The sequence below is a fragment of the Quercus robur genome, chromosome 12 (genome assembly GCF_932294415.1).
Source record: "Quercus robur chromosome 12, dhQueRobu3.1, whole genome shotgun sequence".
Lineage (NCBI taxonomy): Eukaryota > Viridiplantae > Streptophyta > Magnoliopsida > Fagales > Fagaceae > Quercus > Quercus robur.
Window position 1 is genome coordinate 12,641,051 of NC_065545.1, and position 14,411 is coordinate 12,655,461.

A 14,411-nucleotide genomic window follows, 5' to 3' on the forward strand; every position below is an offset into this window, starting at 1 on the left:
CCAATGATTATATTGCATTATCCAAATAATAAGTATAGCATTCAAGAACATGTTATCAAAAATTGAACAAGCATTCATACAAACATGGTGAGAAAACCCAAAACTAGGCATGCAATCACATGTGAAAAAATTGGAATTGAAAGATAGTGAATATGTGTGTTCTAGATGAACAACCCTAATAATCTAAATATGTGACTATATTTGTTATAATAAAAGCGTGGAAACATGTTCATAATTAGATAGAAACCCTAATTGTAAGCATGTGAACATAAAATTATTAGAAAACTATAGAAACATATTGATTATGAAAACTAAGAACAACCTAAATCTAACATAATAACATACAAGAACATGTGAAGAACATAAAATAGAAGTATGAGAGAACTAGGATATAATTGAAGAGAAGGGTTGAAAACTTTACCTGCATGCACTAGCATTCTATGCAAAGAGAATCCTTTTAGAGATGTTTGAGAAATCAACCCTAGGGGCCGGAGGACTGAAAAACTTTCCAAGGTCCTAAGGTTTTCTAGGTATCCTTTAAACTGAAGCTGAAAATGGGTATATATACTGGATGCTTGGGATTTAGAATGAGTTTCTGAACAATGTGGTAATAAGGAAAATTTGAAATCTGAGTGAAATTCTCAGTTGGCAAGGTTTGACTTGAATGAGGAGCAAGCCAAGACCAAAAAAGAAAATAAAAATCTAGGAGAATCTAGTCCAAATGCCAATCAACACTTGGACCCAAATTCTGCTCAATTCTTTCATTTTTTGAGCGTTTTGGCCTCTCTCTCTCTCTCTCTCTCTCTCTCTCTCTCTCTCTCTCTCTCTCTCTCTCTCTCTCTCTGTGTTTACAATTCTTTTTATATATAAAATATAGGGTGATATGAAGTATGAATAAGAATCTTGTAATAAATCAATTAATATCTTCTGATATTCCTTACAAAGAAATATAGGGCTTAGATTCCCCTTTCATTATTAACTACAGAATTAAAAAAAATAAATGAAAAAGTGATACATACACTGGCACGAGTGTGTATTAGTTTCCAGTTCTTCGTATACAGTTCGTAGTCGGAGAAGTCTTTCAAGGAGAGTGGGAAGTAAATCTGTAAAAATCACTTGATCGACTCAAGCAATGAAAAAAGGAACAACAACGTGCGGGTTAGACACTGTCACGTGCGGCTTGTGTCTGGATTTTGTCTTTTGTCCTCGAAAGTCTTCTAATATATATATATATATATATATATATATATCATTTACTAAAGTAGTAAAATTGTTGTCTAGCTACTTTTTCTTTTTCTTTTTTTTAGAAGTAAACTGTTGACAAATTAAGTGAATAAAATGGTTTCAGTGATTATAAAACCATTCAATGGAAAGTTAGAAGGAGAATTGAAGGTAATGGCTACTTTTACCAACTCTGTTCAAAACAGAGTTTTGTCATTTGTGCTGTGTATGAGAAATTTCTTTAAATGTTTTTTTTTTTTTTTTTTTTGGCTGAGAATCTTTAAATGCTCTTAAAATTCACTTCTTAATTCCTTTTTGTTTTTGTAACTAAGTGATTGTTTCCCTTGTATATGAGTTGGATTTAAAGAAACAGATTTATCTAACATATTTAAAAAATAATAATATGTATCACCAAGCTAAATTACATAATAATAATAAATTTGAATTTTTTACGAGGTACTTGATGAATTTATTGTTTTCCCATAATTAAATAGTAAATACTAAATCTAAATTTTTTTATCCCTCTACAAATATATGTTAATAATTAATAATAAAACTATAATTGAGTTAATCAATTAAATAGAATGATTTTATTTATAAACTTATAAAATTTAGATTAACAAACACTACAAAAATTATCAATAAATTATAAATAATAATTTTTATTTTACAAACATACAATTTTGTAGTTGCACGATTTTCCTGGTCCAACCCCTATTGATCAGGCCTCGGCCCAAGGTGCAACACACAATAAATATTTGTAGAGGATGGGTTAAAGAACTTAGCCTCAGTGAGCTTAGTCGGTCTAATGCATGGACAATATTATTGCAGGAACAAAAACACAAGAATGGATATCTAACAGAAGATTCTATTTCCTGAGTGCCGAATACATTTTTTTGTCGCCCTCTTTGAGGGACTCCACTACATTATATAGCTCTCTCATTCTTATTTGAACCTTACACTTGTTGATCATCTAAGCCCCCACTTGAGCACCTGTCCTATCAGACACCCTTATCACTCCCTTGTGAGTTGCAGTGGCCAATGTAGTACTGTTCAGGGGTCTTTTCCTCATTAATGCGGCCAAGAGGGTGGTTGTGACACATTTAATGTGGTGGTGGCAGCTTTCCATGAAATATTTTGGGTTTTATTCTTTTTTTATATGCTTGGAGGATGAACTGCAATGGTTGGGGCGAGCTCTTCGTCCGGACTTCGTAATGTCCGAGGAGGAGTTACTCCTTGGACAGGTTTCTTTTACTGCAATTGGGCTTGAATAAGGTTTTGGCTGTGACTTCTCCTCGGACAGGATGCTCCTCGGACGGGCCCGTAGTTTAACTAGCCCATTATTTTGGGCTGGGCCCCACAATAGCCCCTCAAAACTCCGGTTTTTAATTATCTCCTTTCGAGGAGAAAAGCGAGGTTTTGATGTTAGTGAGAGGATGGAAGTAAGGAAGGCTTGGGGCACGCGTGCGGGCAGTTACTTTGGACGCGCTACAATTTACGAGGCGCGGCCATTTACTTCCGGAGGCTTTCTGTCCCCTTCATCCAATGGTGAGGCGTGGATCGAACAGCCATCATTTTTTCTCGAATTTTTAGGCAGGAGCGATCTTTTCTCTCTCTTCCCGGCTATATAAGATGTCAGAGGGGTTCAGTTTTCTTTTTATCTGCATCTCATAAACCCCAGAGGACTCCAGAGAACTCCAGAGATCTACAAATACTTGCGTCTGCTAAGCCTCCATAGCCGTTTTTCGTGAAGCATCTCCTCCAAGAGAGATTTCCAGGCATCCCATTGAGCGTTTTGTGAAGGTATCAGTAAATTTCATTCATTTCGCCGTTTCGATTCCCTCCTCGGACTTTACTTTTCTCCTCGGTCTTTATTTTCATTCCTCCAGTTCAGCTCAGATGGGTAGATTCGAAAAACTAGTAAAAACTCCGGCCGCTATGGAGGCCTTTAGGGCAAAATACCACATTCCCCCGGGGGTGGGGCTGCAGTACTGTCCTTTTGAAGGATTATTGACAGATAGAGGCGAGGGAGAAGTTGTTATCCCCATGATTGCTTTCATAGAGGGAAGGATGACACTTCCCATGCGTAGGATTACAAGGGAATACCTGTTCAACCATAGGTTGACGCCGCATCAGTGTGCCCCAAACATGTTCAAGATACTAGGCTATGTAGATGTCCTAGACGAGCGGATGAATCTAGGCCTTACCTGGCACGATGTGGTTTATCTGTACGAGTGTCACCACATTGAGAACGGAGGGTATTATCTTAAATCCCGATCCGAGGTCGTTAGGTTGATCTCTTGTCTCCCAATATCCAATAAGACCGTGAAGAACGATTTCCTTATTGTTTCGGGGGAGTGGTTCGATGGTATTCATTGTCCAACTCGGGCAGGAATCCTAGGTGCGGTGTCTTTAGGGCCAATCCTTTTCGGGAAAGGGTTTAGTATTGGGGGGTTATTTTTCTCGCTTTCTTTACAATTGGAAAATTTCATGAACTAATCCCACTTTTCTTGGACGTTTGCAGATAAAGTTCATGTCGCTCCTCGGCTAAACCTCGTGAATGTGCCAACGTTGAACTACCTTCTAAGGTCGGAAATTTACGTTATTGAGGACAGACAGTTACGGGCAGCTCATCTGGTTCTGGGCTATCAACCTCTAAGCCACTCTTTCCAAGCTATCGGTCACGCCATAAAGGCTGGCAGTCCGAGGTTGGCTAGAATTGACATGTCTAAGACCGGGTTCCTAGCTCAACGTGATCTTCCACCAGTCGTACTACCCGGCGTTCGAGATCCCTATCTAGCAGAGTAACTACCTCCGCCAGACGAGCCTGGCGTTGCTGTTCCGGTTGAAGGGGAAGCCGAATCATCTCGTCTTTCCCTTGAGGAAGAGATAGACGAGTTTTATTTCGAGGAGGAGGTTCAGCAAGCCCCCTTGGTTGAGCTTTTTGATCCTGAAGGAGACCAGGACCAACACTCCGTAGTTGGTGCTCCCATAATCATAACCTGCTCGGACGACCCCTCGGACAAAGAGATAGAACCCATGGCCGGGAAGGGAAAACTTTACGGGAGTTGATGGCCTCCCGAGGGAAAGGTCAATCATCAAAAGGTCAGTCATCAAAAGGACCAACTCAGTCACAGGCCCAGACCCTTCCCCCTGTGGCCTCTCAGATTCCCTCGGACCTAGGCTTTAAGGTTAATCCGGACCTGAAGAAGAAAAGGCCGGTTGACACTCCTGAGGAGGGTGAGGTGGTTGCCCAGCCGACCAAGCAACAAAAGACCACCCGGGCGCCAAGGAGCAGAAGGGGTGACTCCGCAGAAAGCCGGGATGAGGAGAACCGTGTTGAGGTGCGCGCCACCCCGCGCACATGGAGCCCCAAGTTGGAGCTAGATGGGGTTGCCATTCCCTACAATGCGTCAATCCGAGAGTATAACCGGGGCCGAGCAGGGTACGTAGCTGATGCCTTGGAGCAACCCCTACTCCTTCCTCGGGATATGGAGGCTTACAGGCGGTTCTCTCAGCCCAAGATTTTCCTATCCCTCAAAAGGGATCTCGCGATGGTAAGTGACCCTTTTACTGTTTTATTAATTTATTTAACCCCGTCAAATTTTAAACCAATCTTGTTTCGTTCGCAGATTACTCAGCAGGTATTTGTGGCGGAGGAGTTTTGTCATGATAATCGCAGTCGGGCTGAGGCTGAGACCCAGTCTCGGACGGAGATGGAGAAAGCCTTGGGGTCCCTCAAGCACGATCACCTTGAACTCACGGAGAAGTTCAAGGAGTCGGAGAAACGGCGCAAGAGTGCAGAGGCCAGTTTGAAAAGTGCTGAGACCCAGGTGGAGGATCAGCGCAAAGAGCTGTACTCGACCCAGATCAACCTTGCCACCGAGAAGCAGGCAGTGCTGGATCTCAAGGTTGCCCTGCAAAAAATCAAGGATGAGCTGCGGCGGGTCAAAGAGGAGGCTCAGCTGATCCGAGAGGCTGCAGAGGCTGAAAAGAGTGCTTCTCGCCAGCTCGAGGTCCAAGAAACGGAGGCCAGGCTATCCGAGGAGATCCCCGAGGTGTGCAGGGACTACTGCAGTATCTCATGGGCTCATGCCCTTGATGCTGCAGGAATTCCTGCGAATTCGGCGTTGAGACTGCCCGAGAACATCTTCTATCCTCAGGAGATTCGAGAGAATCCTGATGGCGCCCAAGCGGTTTCGGAGCAGGATCTGGCGGTGCCTGATGCCGTCCCTGTGCCTGATAAAGCGAAGGATCCTACCACGGACCCTACCATCGAGGCTCCTCCTCCTCAGCCAGAGCAGAAAGAAGATCCTCCTGCTAAGGCTTAGCCTTTAGGCTTTTAATTTCTGTATTCCCTTCCTTTTTTTTTTTTTTTGAATGAGAGTCGTCCTGTTTTTGCACTCTTTTGTAAGGACCTCTGTTTGTATTGACCTTGGAATATTAATATAGAATGTTTGCCTTGCTTTCTATGGATGTATGCTAGTACCGCTCCCTCTTTTTTTTTTTTAACGTTTGCAACGACATAAATAAATGTAAACGGTTGAGATAAAAAGGATGCTGGGCAGCGAATTTGAATGAGGGTTGCAATGGTGCTAGACTGCACGCACGCCTTAAAATGATTTCCCCTAAGTAATAATTTCCCAATCTGTCATAAGTAATAATTTCTCCTAAGTCTGTGGCCCGAGGAGCCATGCAGGACTTAGGTTCTGCTTAAGACTATGAATAGTTGTCATAAGTAATAATTTCCCCTAAGTCTGTGGTCCGAGGAGCCATGCAGGACTTAGGTTCTGTTTAAAACTTGTATAAATTGTCATAAGTAATAATTTCCCCTACGCCTATGGTCCAAAGAGCCATGCAGGACTTAGGTTCTATTTAAAACTTGTAGAAATTGTCAAAAGTAATAATTTCCCCTAAGTCTGTGGTCCGAGGAGCCATGCAGGACTTAGGTTCTGTTTAAAACTTGTAGAAATTATCATGAGTAATAATTTCCCCTAAGTCTGTGGTCCGAGGAGCCATGCAGGACTTAGGTTTTGTTTAAAACTATGAATAGTTGCCATAAGTAATAATTTCCCCTAAGTCTGTGGTCCGTGGAGCCATGCAGGACTTAGGTTCTATTTAAAACTTGTAGAAATTGTCAAAAGTAATAATTTCCCCTAAGTCTGTGGTCCGAGAAGCCATGCAGGACTTAGGTTCTGTTTAAAACTTGTAGAAATTGTCATGAGTAATAATTTCCCCTAAGTCTGTGGTCCGAGGAGCCATGCAGGACTTAGGTTCTGTTTAAAACTATGAATAGTTGCCATAAGTAATAATTTCCCCTAAGCCTGTGGTCCGAGGAGCCATGCAGGACTTAGGTTCTGTTTAAAACTTGTATAAATTGTCATGAGTAATAATTTCCCCTAAGTCTGTGGTCCGAGGAGCCATGTAGGACTTAGGTTCTGTTTAGAACTATGAATAGTCGTAAATAGACCAGTAGGGAGAGGATAATCATGAAACAAAACATGGGCTAAGCCACTTTCATTAATAATAATATCTTCTGAGGTTATTTACATTCCATGGTCGAGGTACAGTTTTTTCATCCAAATCTTCTAGATAGTAGGCGCCTATCCCGGCCACGGATGTGACACGGTATGGTCCTTCCCAACTGGGCCCCAACTTGCCCCAAGAGGGGTTTTTTGCGCTGCCGAGAATCTTCCTCATCACGAGATCACCCGGACCTAGAGGTCGCAGTTTAACATTGGCATCATACCCTTGTCTCAGCTTCTGGTGATAATAGGCCATATGGATCGTTGCTTTTTCCCTTCTTTCCTCGGTTAGGTCTAGACTTCTTCCCAACAACTCGTCGTTACCGTTTGGGGTAAACGAGTTAGACCTCAGTGTGGGAAAATTGTTCTCGATTGGGAGCATGGCCTCAGCCCCATAAATCAACGAAAAGGGGGTCTCACCGGTTGACCGTCGCGGCGTTGGCCGATAGGTCCATAAGACGTGTGGGAGCTCTTCTACCCATCTCCCCTTTGCCTCATCCAGTCTTTTCTTCAGTCCGTTCACTATGACCTTGTTCACGGCCTCGACTTACCCATTTCCATGGGGGTAGGCGGGGGTGGAATATCGATTAATGATCCCAAACTCGCGGCAATACTCCCTAAAGCTCTTACTGTCGAATTGAAGACCATTGTCTGAAATGAGTGTACGTGGAGTTCCGAAGCGGGTGATAATGTTCTTCCAGATGAATTTCTGGGCATCCACGTCCCTAATGTTGGCCAAAGGTTCAGCCTCCACCCATTTAGTGAAGTAATCGATTCCGACTATTATGTATCGCTTGTTCCCGTAGCTTTGGGGAAAGGTCCGACAATATCAAGACCCCATTGTGCGAACGGCCATGGGCTAGAAAGGGGTTGAGAACCCCTCCGGGTTGGTGGATATTTGGGGAAAATCTTTGGCACTGATCACACTTCTTAGCGTATTCTTGGGCCTCTCTTTGCATGTTCGGCCACCAGTATCCTTGGGTGAGTGCCCTGTGCGCCAGCGACCTTCCTCCGGTGTGACTTCCACAAATTCCCTCGTGTAACTCTTCAAGTAAAGACTCAGATTCTTCTGGATGTACGCAGAGTAGGTACGGTCCAGAGTAGGAGCGCCGATATAGTTTGTGGTCCTCTAATAGCCAGAACCGAGGAGCATTTCTACGTATCTTCCCGGCCTCTAATTTTTCCTCCGGTAAGATATCGTTTTGGAGGAAGTTCTTTATGGGGTCCATCCAGCTGGTACTCTTTCTGATCTGATGGACTTGGGCCGGGTTTCTTCTAATGGGACTTGCCTGGACTAGATCTTCAACAAGGATTATTCGCGGCAGATTATGTGCCGACGACGTGGTGAGAGTGGCCAGTGAGTCTGCATGGGTGTTTACACTCCTGGAAATGTGCGTCAGATTGAAGGACTCAAAACTCGTCTGTAGGCGTTTGACTTGTCCTAGATACTCTTGCATCCTAGCATCTCTGGCTTCCAGCTCACCCATCACTTGTCCGACGACCAACCTGGAGTCCGAGAATACTTTTATTACTCTTCCGCCCAATCTTTGAACCATCGTCATCCCTTGAAGTAAGGTTTCGTATTCGGCTTCATTGTTCGTAGCCGAGAACCCGAGCCTCAGTGATTTTTCAATGGCAGCACCGTTTGGCGATACTAAAACTATTCCGACTCCGGATCCTCTCTGGTTGGCTGCGCCATCCACATAAACCTTCCAATGCAGGGTTCCTCCTGCTGAAATTGTGCCAACCGACTTTCCATCCATGTCTTTTTGCTCGGTTATTGTTTCTACAGAGGGTTCAGCAAACTCCGCTACTAAGTCTGCGAGGACCTGACCTTTGATGGAGGATCTGGGCATATATTTAATATCGAAGGCCCCCAAAAGCGCACTCCACATGGCGATCCTTCCTGTGTAGTCAGCACTTCGAAGCACTGCTCGAAGGGGGAGCTAAGTTAGAACGATGACCGTATGCGCCTGAAAGTAATGAGGGAGCTTCCGGGTGGCATGTACTATCGCCAGAATTGCCTTTTCCAAAGGTAGGTATCGCACCTCGGCCTCATGTAATGATTTGCTCACATAGTAAACCGGTCGCTGCACCCCATTATCATCCTATATCAATACAAGGCTTACAGCATGGGGAGCTACAGCGACGTACGCAAACAGCATCTCGTCTGCCTCATGGCTGGACATGATGGGTGGTCGAGACAGGTATTCCTTAAGCTGCTAGAAAGCCCTAACACAATCCTCCGACCATTCAAACCCTTTCCACTTGTTTATCAGGAGGTAAAAAGGTCGACATCGATCCGCTGATCGCAATATGAACCAGTTTAATGCTGCAATCATACCAGTGAGCTTCTGCACTTCCTTCGGATTCTGAGGAGTCTGTAAGCTATTAATTACTTTGATTTGATCGGGGCTTACTTCTATTCCCCTGTGGGTTACCATGTACCCTAAAAATTTCCCAGACCCGACCTCGAATGAACATTTGGAAGCATTCAGCCACAACCGGTGTTCCCTTAAGATAACGAAGATTTTTTCAAGGTCTTTCACGTGCTCGGACACCCTTTTACTCTTCACAACCATATCGTCTATGTAAACCTCAATGATCTTGCCCAGCTGTGGCTTGAACATCCGGGTCATCATCCTTTGGTAGGTTGAGCCTGCGTTCTTCAGCCCAAACGGCATCACCTTATAGTGATAATTTCCGATGGGCGTCATGAAAACCGTCTTCTCTTGGTCTTCTAGCGCAAGGGGGATCTGATGATAGCCCTGGAAGGTGTCCAAGAAGCTCATTCAAGGGTGACCCACGGTTGCATCCACCAATCTGTCGATTCGGGGAAGGGGGAATGGGTCCTTTGGGCACGCCTTGTTCAAGTTCGTGAAGTCCACGCAGACTCTCCACTTCCTTGTCTTCTTCCTTACCACCACCGTGTTTGCCAACCATTCGGGGTAAAAGACCTCTTTAATAGCCCCTGCTTTTTTCAGTTTTGCCACTTCGTCTCTTACGGCACTAGCATGTTCCTTTGAAGGGCGTCGGGGTGGCTGCTTTTTCGGAGTGGAAGAGGGGTTGACGTTCAGGTGGTGACAAATAAGGCTAGGATCAACTCCCGGGGTGTCGTAGGCGTCCCATGCAAACACATCGACATTCCCTCTGAGAAATCTGACCAGTTCCTCTTTTTCTTGAGAAGGCAACTCAGAGCCGACCTGAAAAAACTTCTCCGGTTCGTTGTTGACAGCGATCTTATCTAAACTTTTGCACCTTATCTCCTCGGCTAGCCCATCGCCTTGCTTTGTCAAGGTGGCTGGTTGCTATAAGCTCTCAGGGGCCGAAGACTCGGCACAGGGCCGATGTAAGATGGCGGCCACCATACACTACCTGGTCACGGCCTGATCTCCTCGGATCTCTTCTACTTATCCTCTGGATGGGTATTTTACTTTTTGGTGAAGTGTGGAGGATACGGCTTCTAGGGCGTGGATCCATGGCCTGGCAACTATTGCGGTGTAGGGTGAGTAAGCGTCGACCACGATAAAATTTACCTCCACCACCTCCGACCCAGTCTGTATGGGTAGTCAGATCTGCCCCTTTGACGTAACAATCCTCCCTTCGAAGCTGAGAAGGGGGGAGTCATAGGCTGTCAAATCTTCCGGTTTCAGGTTTAGCCCCTTGTATAGATCGGGGTACATTATCTCTACTGCACTTCCCGAGTCTACTAACACCCTTTTCACATCGAAGCCTCCAATTCTCAACGTAACCACCAAGGTATCGTCATGAGGTTGAATAGTTCTTCTCTTATCCTCGTTCGAGAATCCCAGTATCAAAGAATTCCCTTTTTTGACCTTTTTGGTTCCCTTTGCCTGTCCTCGGAAGGGAGCCGATCAACAGCCAGTACCCTGGGGATGGGTGGCCCAGTTCTTCCTGGTGCGGCGAGGATAACATGTATCGTTCCGGCGGGGGGTTTTTAGGACACATCCTTTCGAGACTCTTGTATTGCTTGACCGGGATGGCCGCTCGAGGGGTGCAGAAGGTGACGTAATTTCCCTTCTCGGACCAACTGATCTAGGTGATTCCATAGATTCCTGCAATCCTCGGTGGTATGCCTATGGTCCTGATGATAGTGGCAATACAGGTTCTAGTTACACTTGGAAGGGTCTCCAGCCATCTTTCCTGGCTATCTAAAATAGGGCTCGTTCCTTACTTTCTCCAGTACCTGTTGTACTGGCTCCCTGAATACGGCGTTCACTGTCTGCGGGTTGCTTTGTCCAGCCTGTCGCGAAAAATCTCTCCTCGGCTGGCTAAGGTTATACCATTCCGACCTAAAATCATTTGCTTTGGGGGGGATGACCTTCTCCTTTCCCCTTCCTTGCAGCTGATCTTCCTCCACCCTTTTGTACTTGTCGATCCTATCCATCAACTGATGAACGTCGGTAACTGGTTTACCAGTGAGGGATTTCCTTAAGCCATGCTCGGTGGGGAGACCGCTTTTGAACGTGCTGATAGCAACATCATCATGGTTGTCATCTAAGTCGTTATACACCTCCCAATATCTATCCGAGTATACTTTCAGGGTTTCTCCTTCGTGCATGGATAAGGACAATAGTGAACTGAGGGGTCAAGGGACTCTGGTGTTTGTGATAAAACGGGAGCAGAAAGCCTGAGTGAGCTGCTTGTAGGAGCCTATGGAGTTTGTCTTCAGGCTGTTGAACCACCTCATCGCCATTGATCCCAAGCTGGATGGGAAGATTTTGCACATTAGGGCTTCATTTTGTAAGTAGATTGTCATTTTCTGGTTAAACTGACTCACATGCTCTACCGGGTCTGCTCGGCCGTTATAGATGGCGAACGCCGGTTGGTTGAAGCGTCGAGGCAGCTTAGCCCCTTCAATTCTATACGTGAAGGGTGACCTTGAAACCTGGTCCAGCGCCTTCTTCATAGCATCGTTCCCCGAACCCTTGCTGGATGGGCTCTCATACTTCCGTATAGGGCGTGGTTCCCTTTCGTAGGAAAAGGTTTCACTTGGGGAGGTCCTTAACCTCCGTCGGTAACTCGCATCCTCCACATTAGAAGACTCGTCTGAGTCAGAGGGAGATCGTTTTCGCTACACATGTCGTAACTTCCTTTTCAGGTCGTCTATCTCTCGCTGCATGACCTGATGACTATTTCGCCTCTGGGACACGTGACTACCTATCTGAGTGTGACTCTGGCTCGTCCGGATAGTATGCACACTCCTCTCACGATTCCCCCTGCCGCCTGGGTTGGCAGGGTTATTTTGCCTCTGGGACTCGGCGGGTTGTGTCTGTTGGGAGTTAGCCTGGTGAGGATTCTCCTGTTGTGGACCTAGTTCTGCCATGCTCGACCGTTGTGCTAGCTGATGCCCTAGTTCTTCCCACAGACGGTGCCAATTATAGTTGCACGATTTTCCTGGTCCAAACCCTATTGATCAGGCCTTGGCCCAAGGCGCAACACACAATAAATATTTGTAGAGGATGGGTCAAAGAACTTAGCCTCAGTGAGCTTAGTCGGTCTGATGCATGGACAATATTATTGCAGGAACAAAAACACAAGAATGGATATCTAACAGAAGATTCTATTTCCTGAGTGCCGAATACATTTTTTTGTCCCCATCTTTGAGGGACTCCACTACATTATATAACTCTCTCATTCTTATCTGAACCTTACACTTGTTGATCATCTAAGCCCCCACTTGAGCACCTGTCCTATCAGACACCCTTATCACTCCCTTGTGAGTTGCAGTGGCCAAAGTAGTACTATTCAGGGGTCTTTTCCTCATTAATGCGGCCAAGAGGGTGGCTGTGACACATTTAATGTGGTGGTGGCAGCTTTCCATGAGATATTTTGGGTTTTATTCTTTTTTTATATACTTGGAGGATGAACTGCAATGGTTAGGGCGAGCTCTTCGTCCGGACTTCGTAATGTCTGAGGAGGAGTTACTCCTCGGACAGGTTTCTTTTACCGCAATTGGGCTTGAATAAGGTTTTGGCTGTGACTTCTCCTCGGACAGGATGCTCCTCGGACAGGCCCGTAGTTTAACTAGCCCATTATTTTGGGCCGGGCCCCACAAATTTAATCTCAAAACTACATATAAGCATTTTATACATGCATAATAAACATATAATATTACCTTATACTCGAGAGCTTGTTTGCAAACATAATATTATGTTTGAATTTAAACTCATTTAATAACCAAGCTTAAACTTAGCATGTTTGTTAAATAAAAAATATAAACAAGTTTTTTTTTTCTTTTTTTTTTTTTTTCGGAACCAAGTCCAAATTAACTTTTTATGCATTAAAAAAATAAAAAAAAAATAAATTTAGAATAGCTCGATTTACTTACGGGCTTAATATTAGGTTCAAGATTTCCATCAAAGAGAGGATAGTTTAAAAGAAATAGTTCAACATGTGAAGTAAGACCATTTTAATCATGTACAGGAAAAATAAGATACAAAATGCGTGATAGACTAAGGAAATTGGGATTAGCTTCATAAAAATTCAAAAGAGTAAGGCTTATAAGTAATCCTTATAAGCCATAAATGAAAACCAATAATTTTCAGTAGTATAACATGGAATGGAGGCAAAATATGCAATGTTTAACGGTTACTAATAACTCATAAATTACCGATAAATGTCAAACGCGTACTTATAAATACCCAACACATTGGAAAAGAGAAAATAAAAAATAAAAGCCGAAAGAAAAACTAATTGGAACCTCACACATGCATGCATGCGAGATACAAAAGTTAAGCACGTGTATGATATTCATAAGGCCCAAGTCCACAATAAGAGCATTCACATCAAATGAGCTAAAAGTTTTAGCTTTTAACACCTCAAAAACTTAATTTATCTATTTTACTATCTTATTTTACAAAACACCTAACATCAATAGTTTTATTTTAACATTCAACACATTAAAATAATATAAGATCAGTTGCTATAGTGAAAGTGAGGAGAGAGAGAGAGATAGAATTAAAAATCATTAAAAAATATTAAGAGTTCACTATAGCTGAAAGTGGAAAAATTTTAGATATAGAACTTTTGATGTAGCATGGTTTTTATGGTTTAAGTTGCTAAAATAGATCTTGAGTGCTTTTGACAACTCTATTGTTAATGCTATAAGCCCACTATATATCTTCTTCTTCTTCTTCTTCTTCTTCCTTTTATTTATTTATTTATTTATTATTTTTTTTATGACATAGGAGAACTTCACTCAAATTAATTGCACGTCGCAAAGCATACTGTAACAATCCTCACTGTTAATCAAACTCCTACGGGCAATTGACCCCACCTGCCAGAACCAGTTACCAGGTAATCTAGGGGATTTTCACCCCTGACGGGCTAAGCCCACTATATATCTAAAGAATAAAGATATCATTGAAAGCTTAAAATGGCTTATAAACACAAAGGAAGCTCACTCGAGACCATTGTGGGACTAGTAATAATAAACAAAGTGTTTGGAACACACACTCACACCAACAATAGGTCCTTTCCCATCTCCAATCTCTCCACCCACATTTTGGATGCAACAATAGTACATAGTTTGGACTCTCTGGACTATCTTCTCTTTAACAAATCCTTACTTATTCTAAAGGGAAAAAAAGGGCTAGAGAAAAAGGTAATCTCCTCCAAACTTCTTGTGTTGCAATAATAAAA

General features: G+C 43.7%; 1 protein-coding gene across 1 annotated transcript; it reads left to right on the forward strand.

Annotated features, from left to right (window-relative positions):
• The first annotated feature begins 4,172 nt into the window (after window positions 1–4,172).
• LOC126708138 (uncharacterized) lies at window positions 4,173–5,552 on the forward strand. The gene is made up of 2 exons (XM_050407953.1): window positions 4,173–4,778; window positions 4,854–5,552. The coding sequence occupies exons 1-2, from the start codon at window positions 4,293–4,295 to the stop codon at window positions 5,550–5,552; spliced, it is 1,185 nt and encodes a 394-aa protein (XP_050263910.1). The 5' UTR covers window positions 4,173–4,292.
• The last annotated feature ends 8,859 nt before the right edge of the window (window positions 5,553–14,411 follow it).

Excerpts from the sequence above, each read along its gene's own strand:
- LOC126708138 (XM_050407953.1), top strand. The coding sequence starts at position 4,293 with ATGGCCTCCCGAGGGAAAGGTCAATCATCAAAAGGTCAGTCATCAAAA. Across the intron at positions 4,779-4,853 it reads TCAAAAGGGATCTCGCGATG|ATTACTCAGCAGGTATTTGT; the intron begins GTAAGTGACCCT and ends TTTCGTTCGCAG.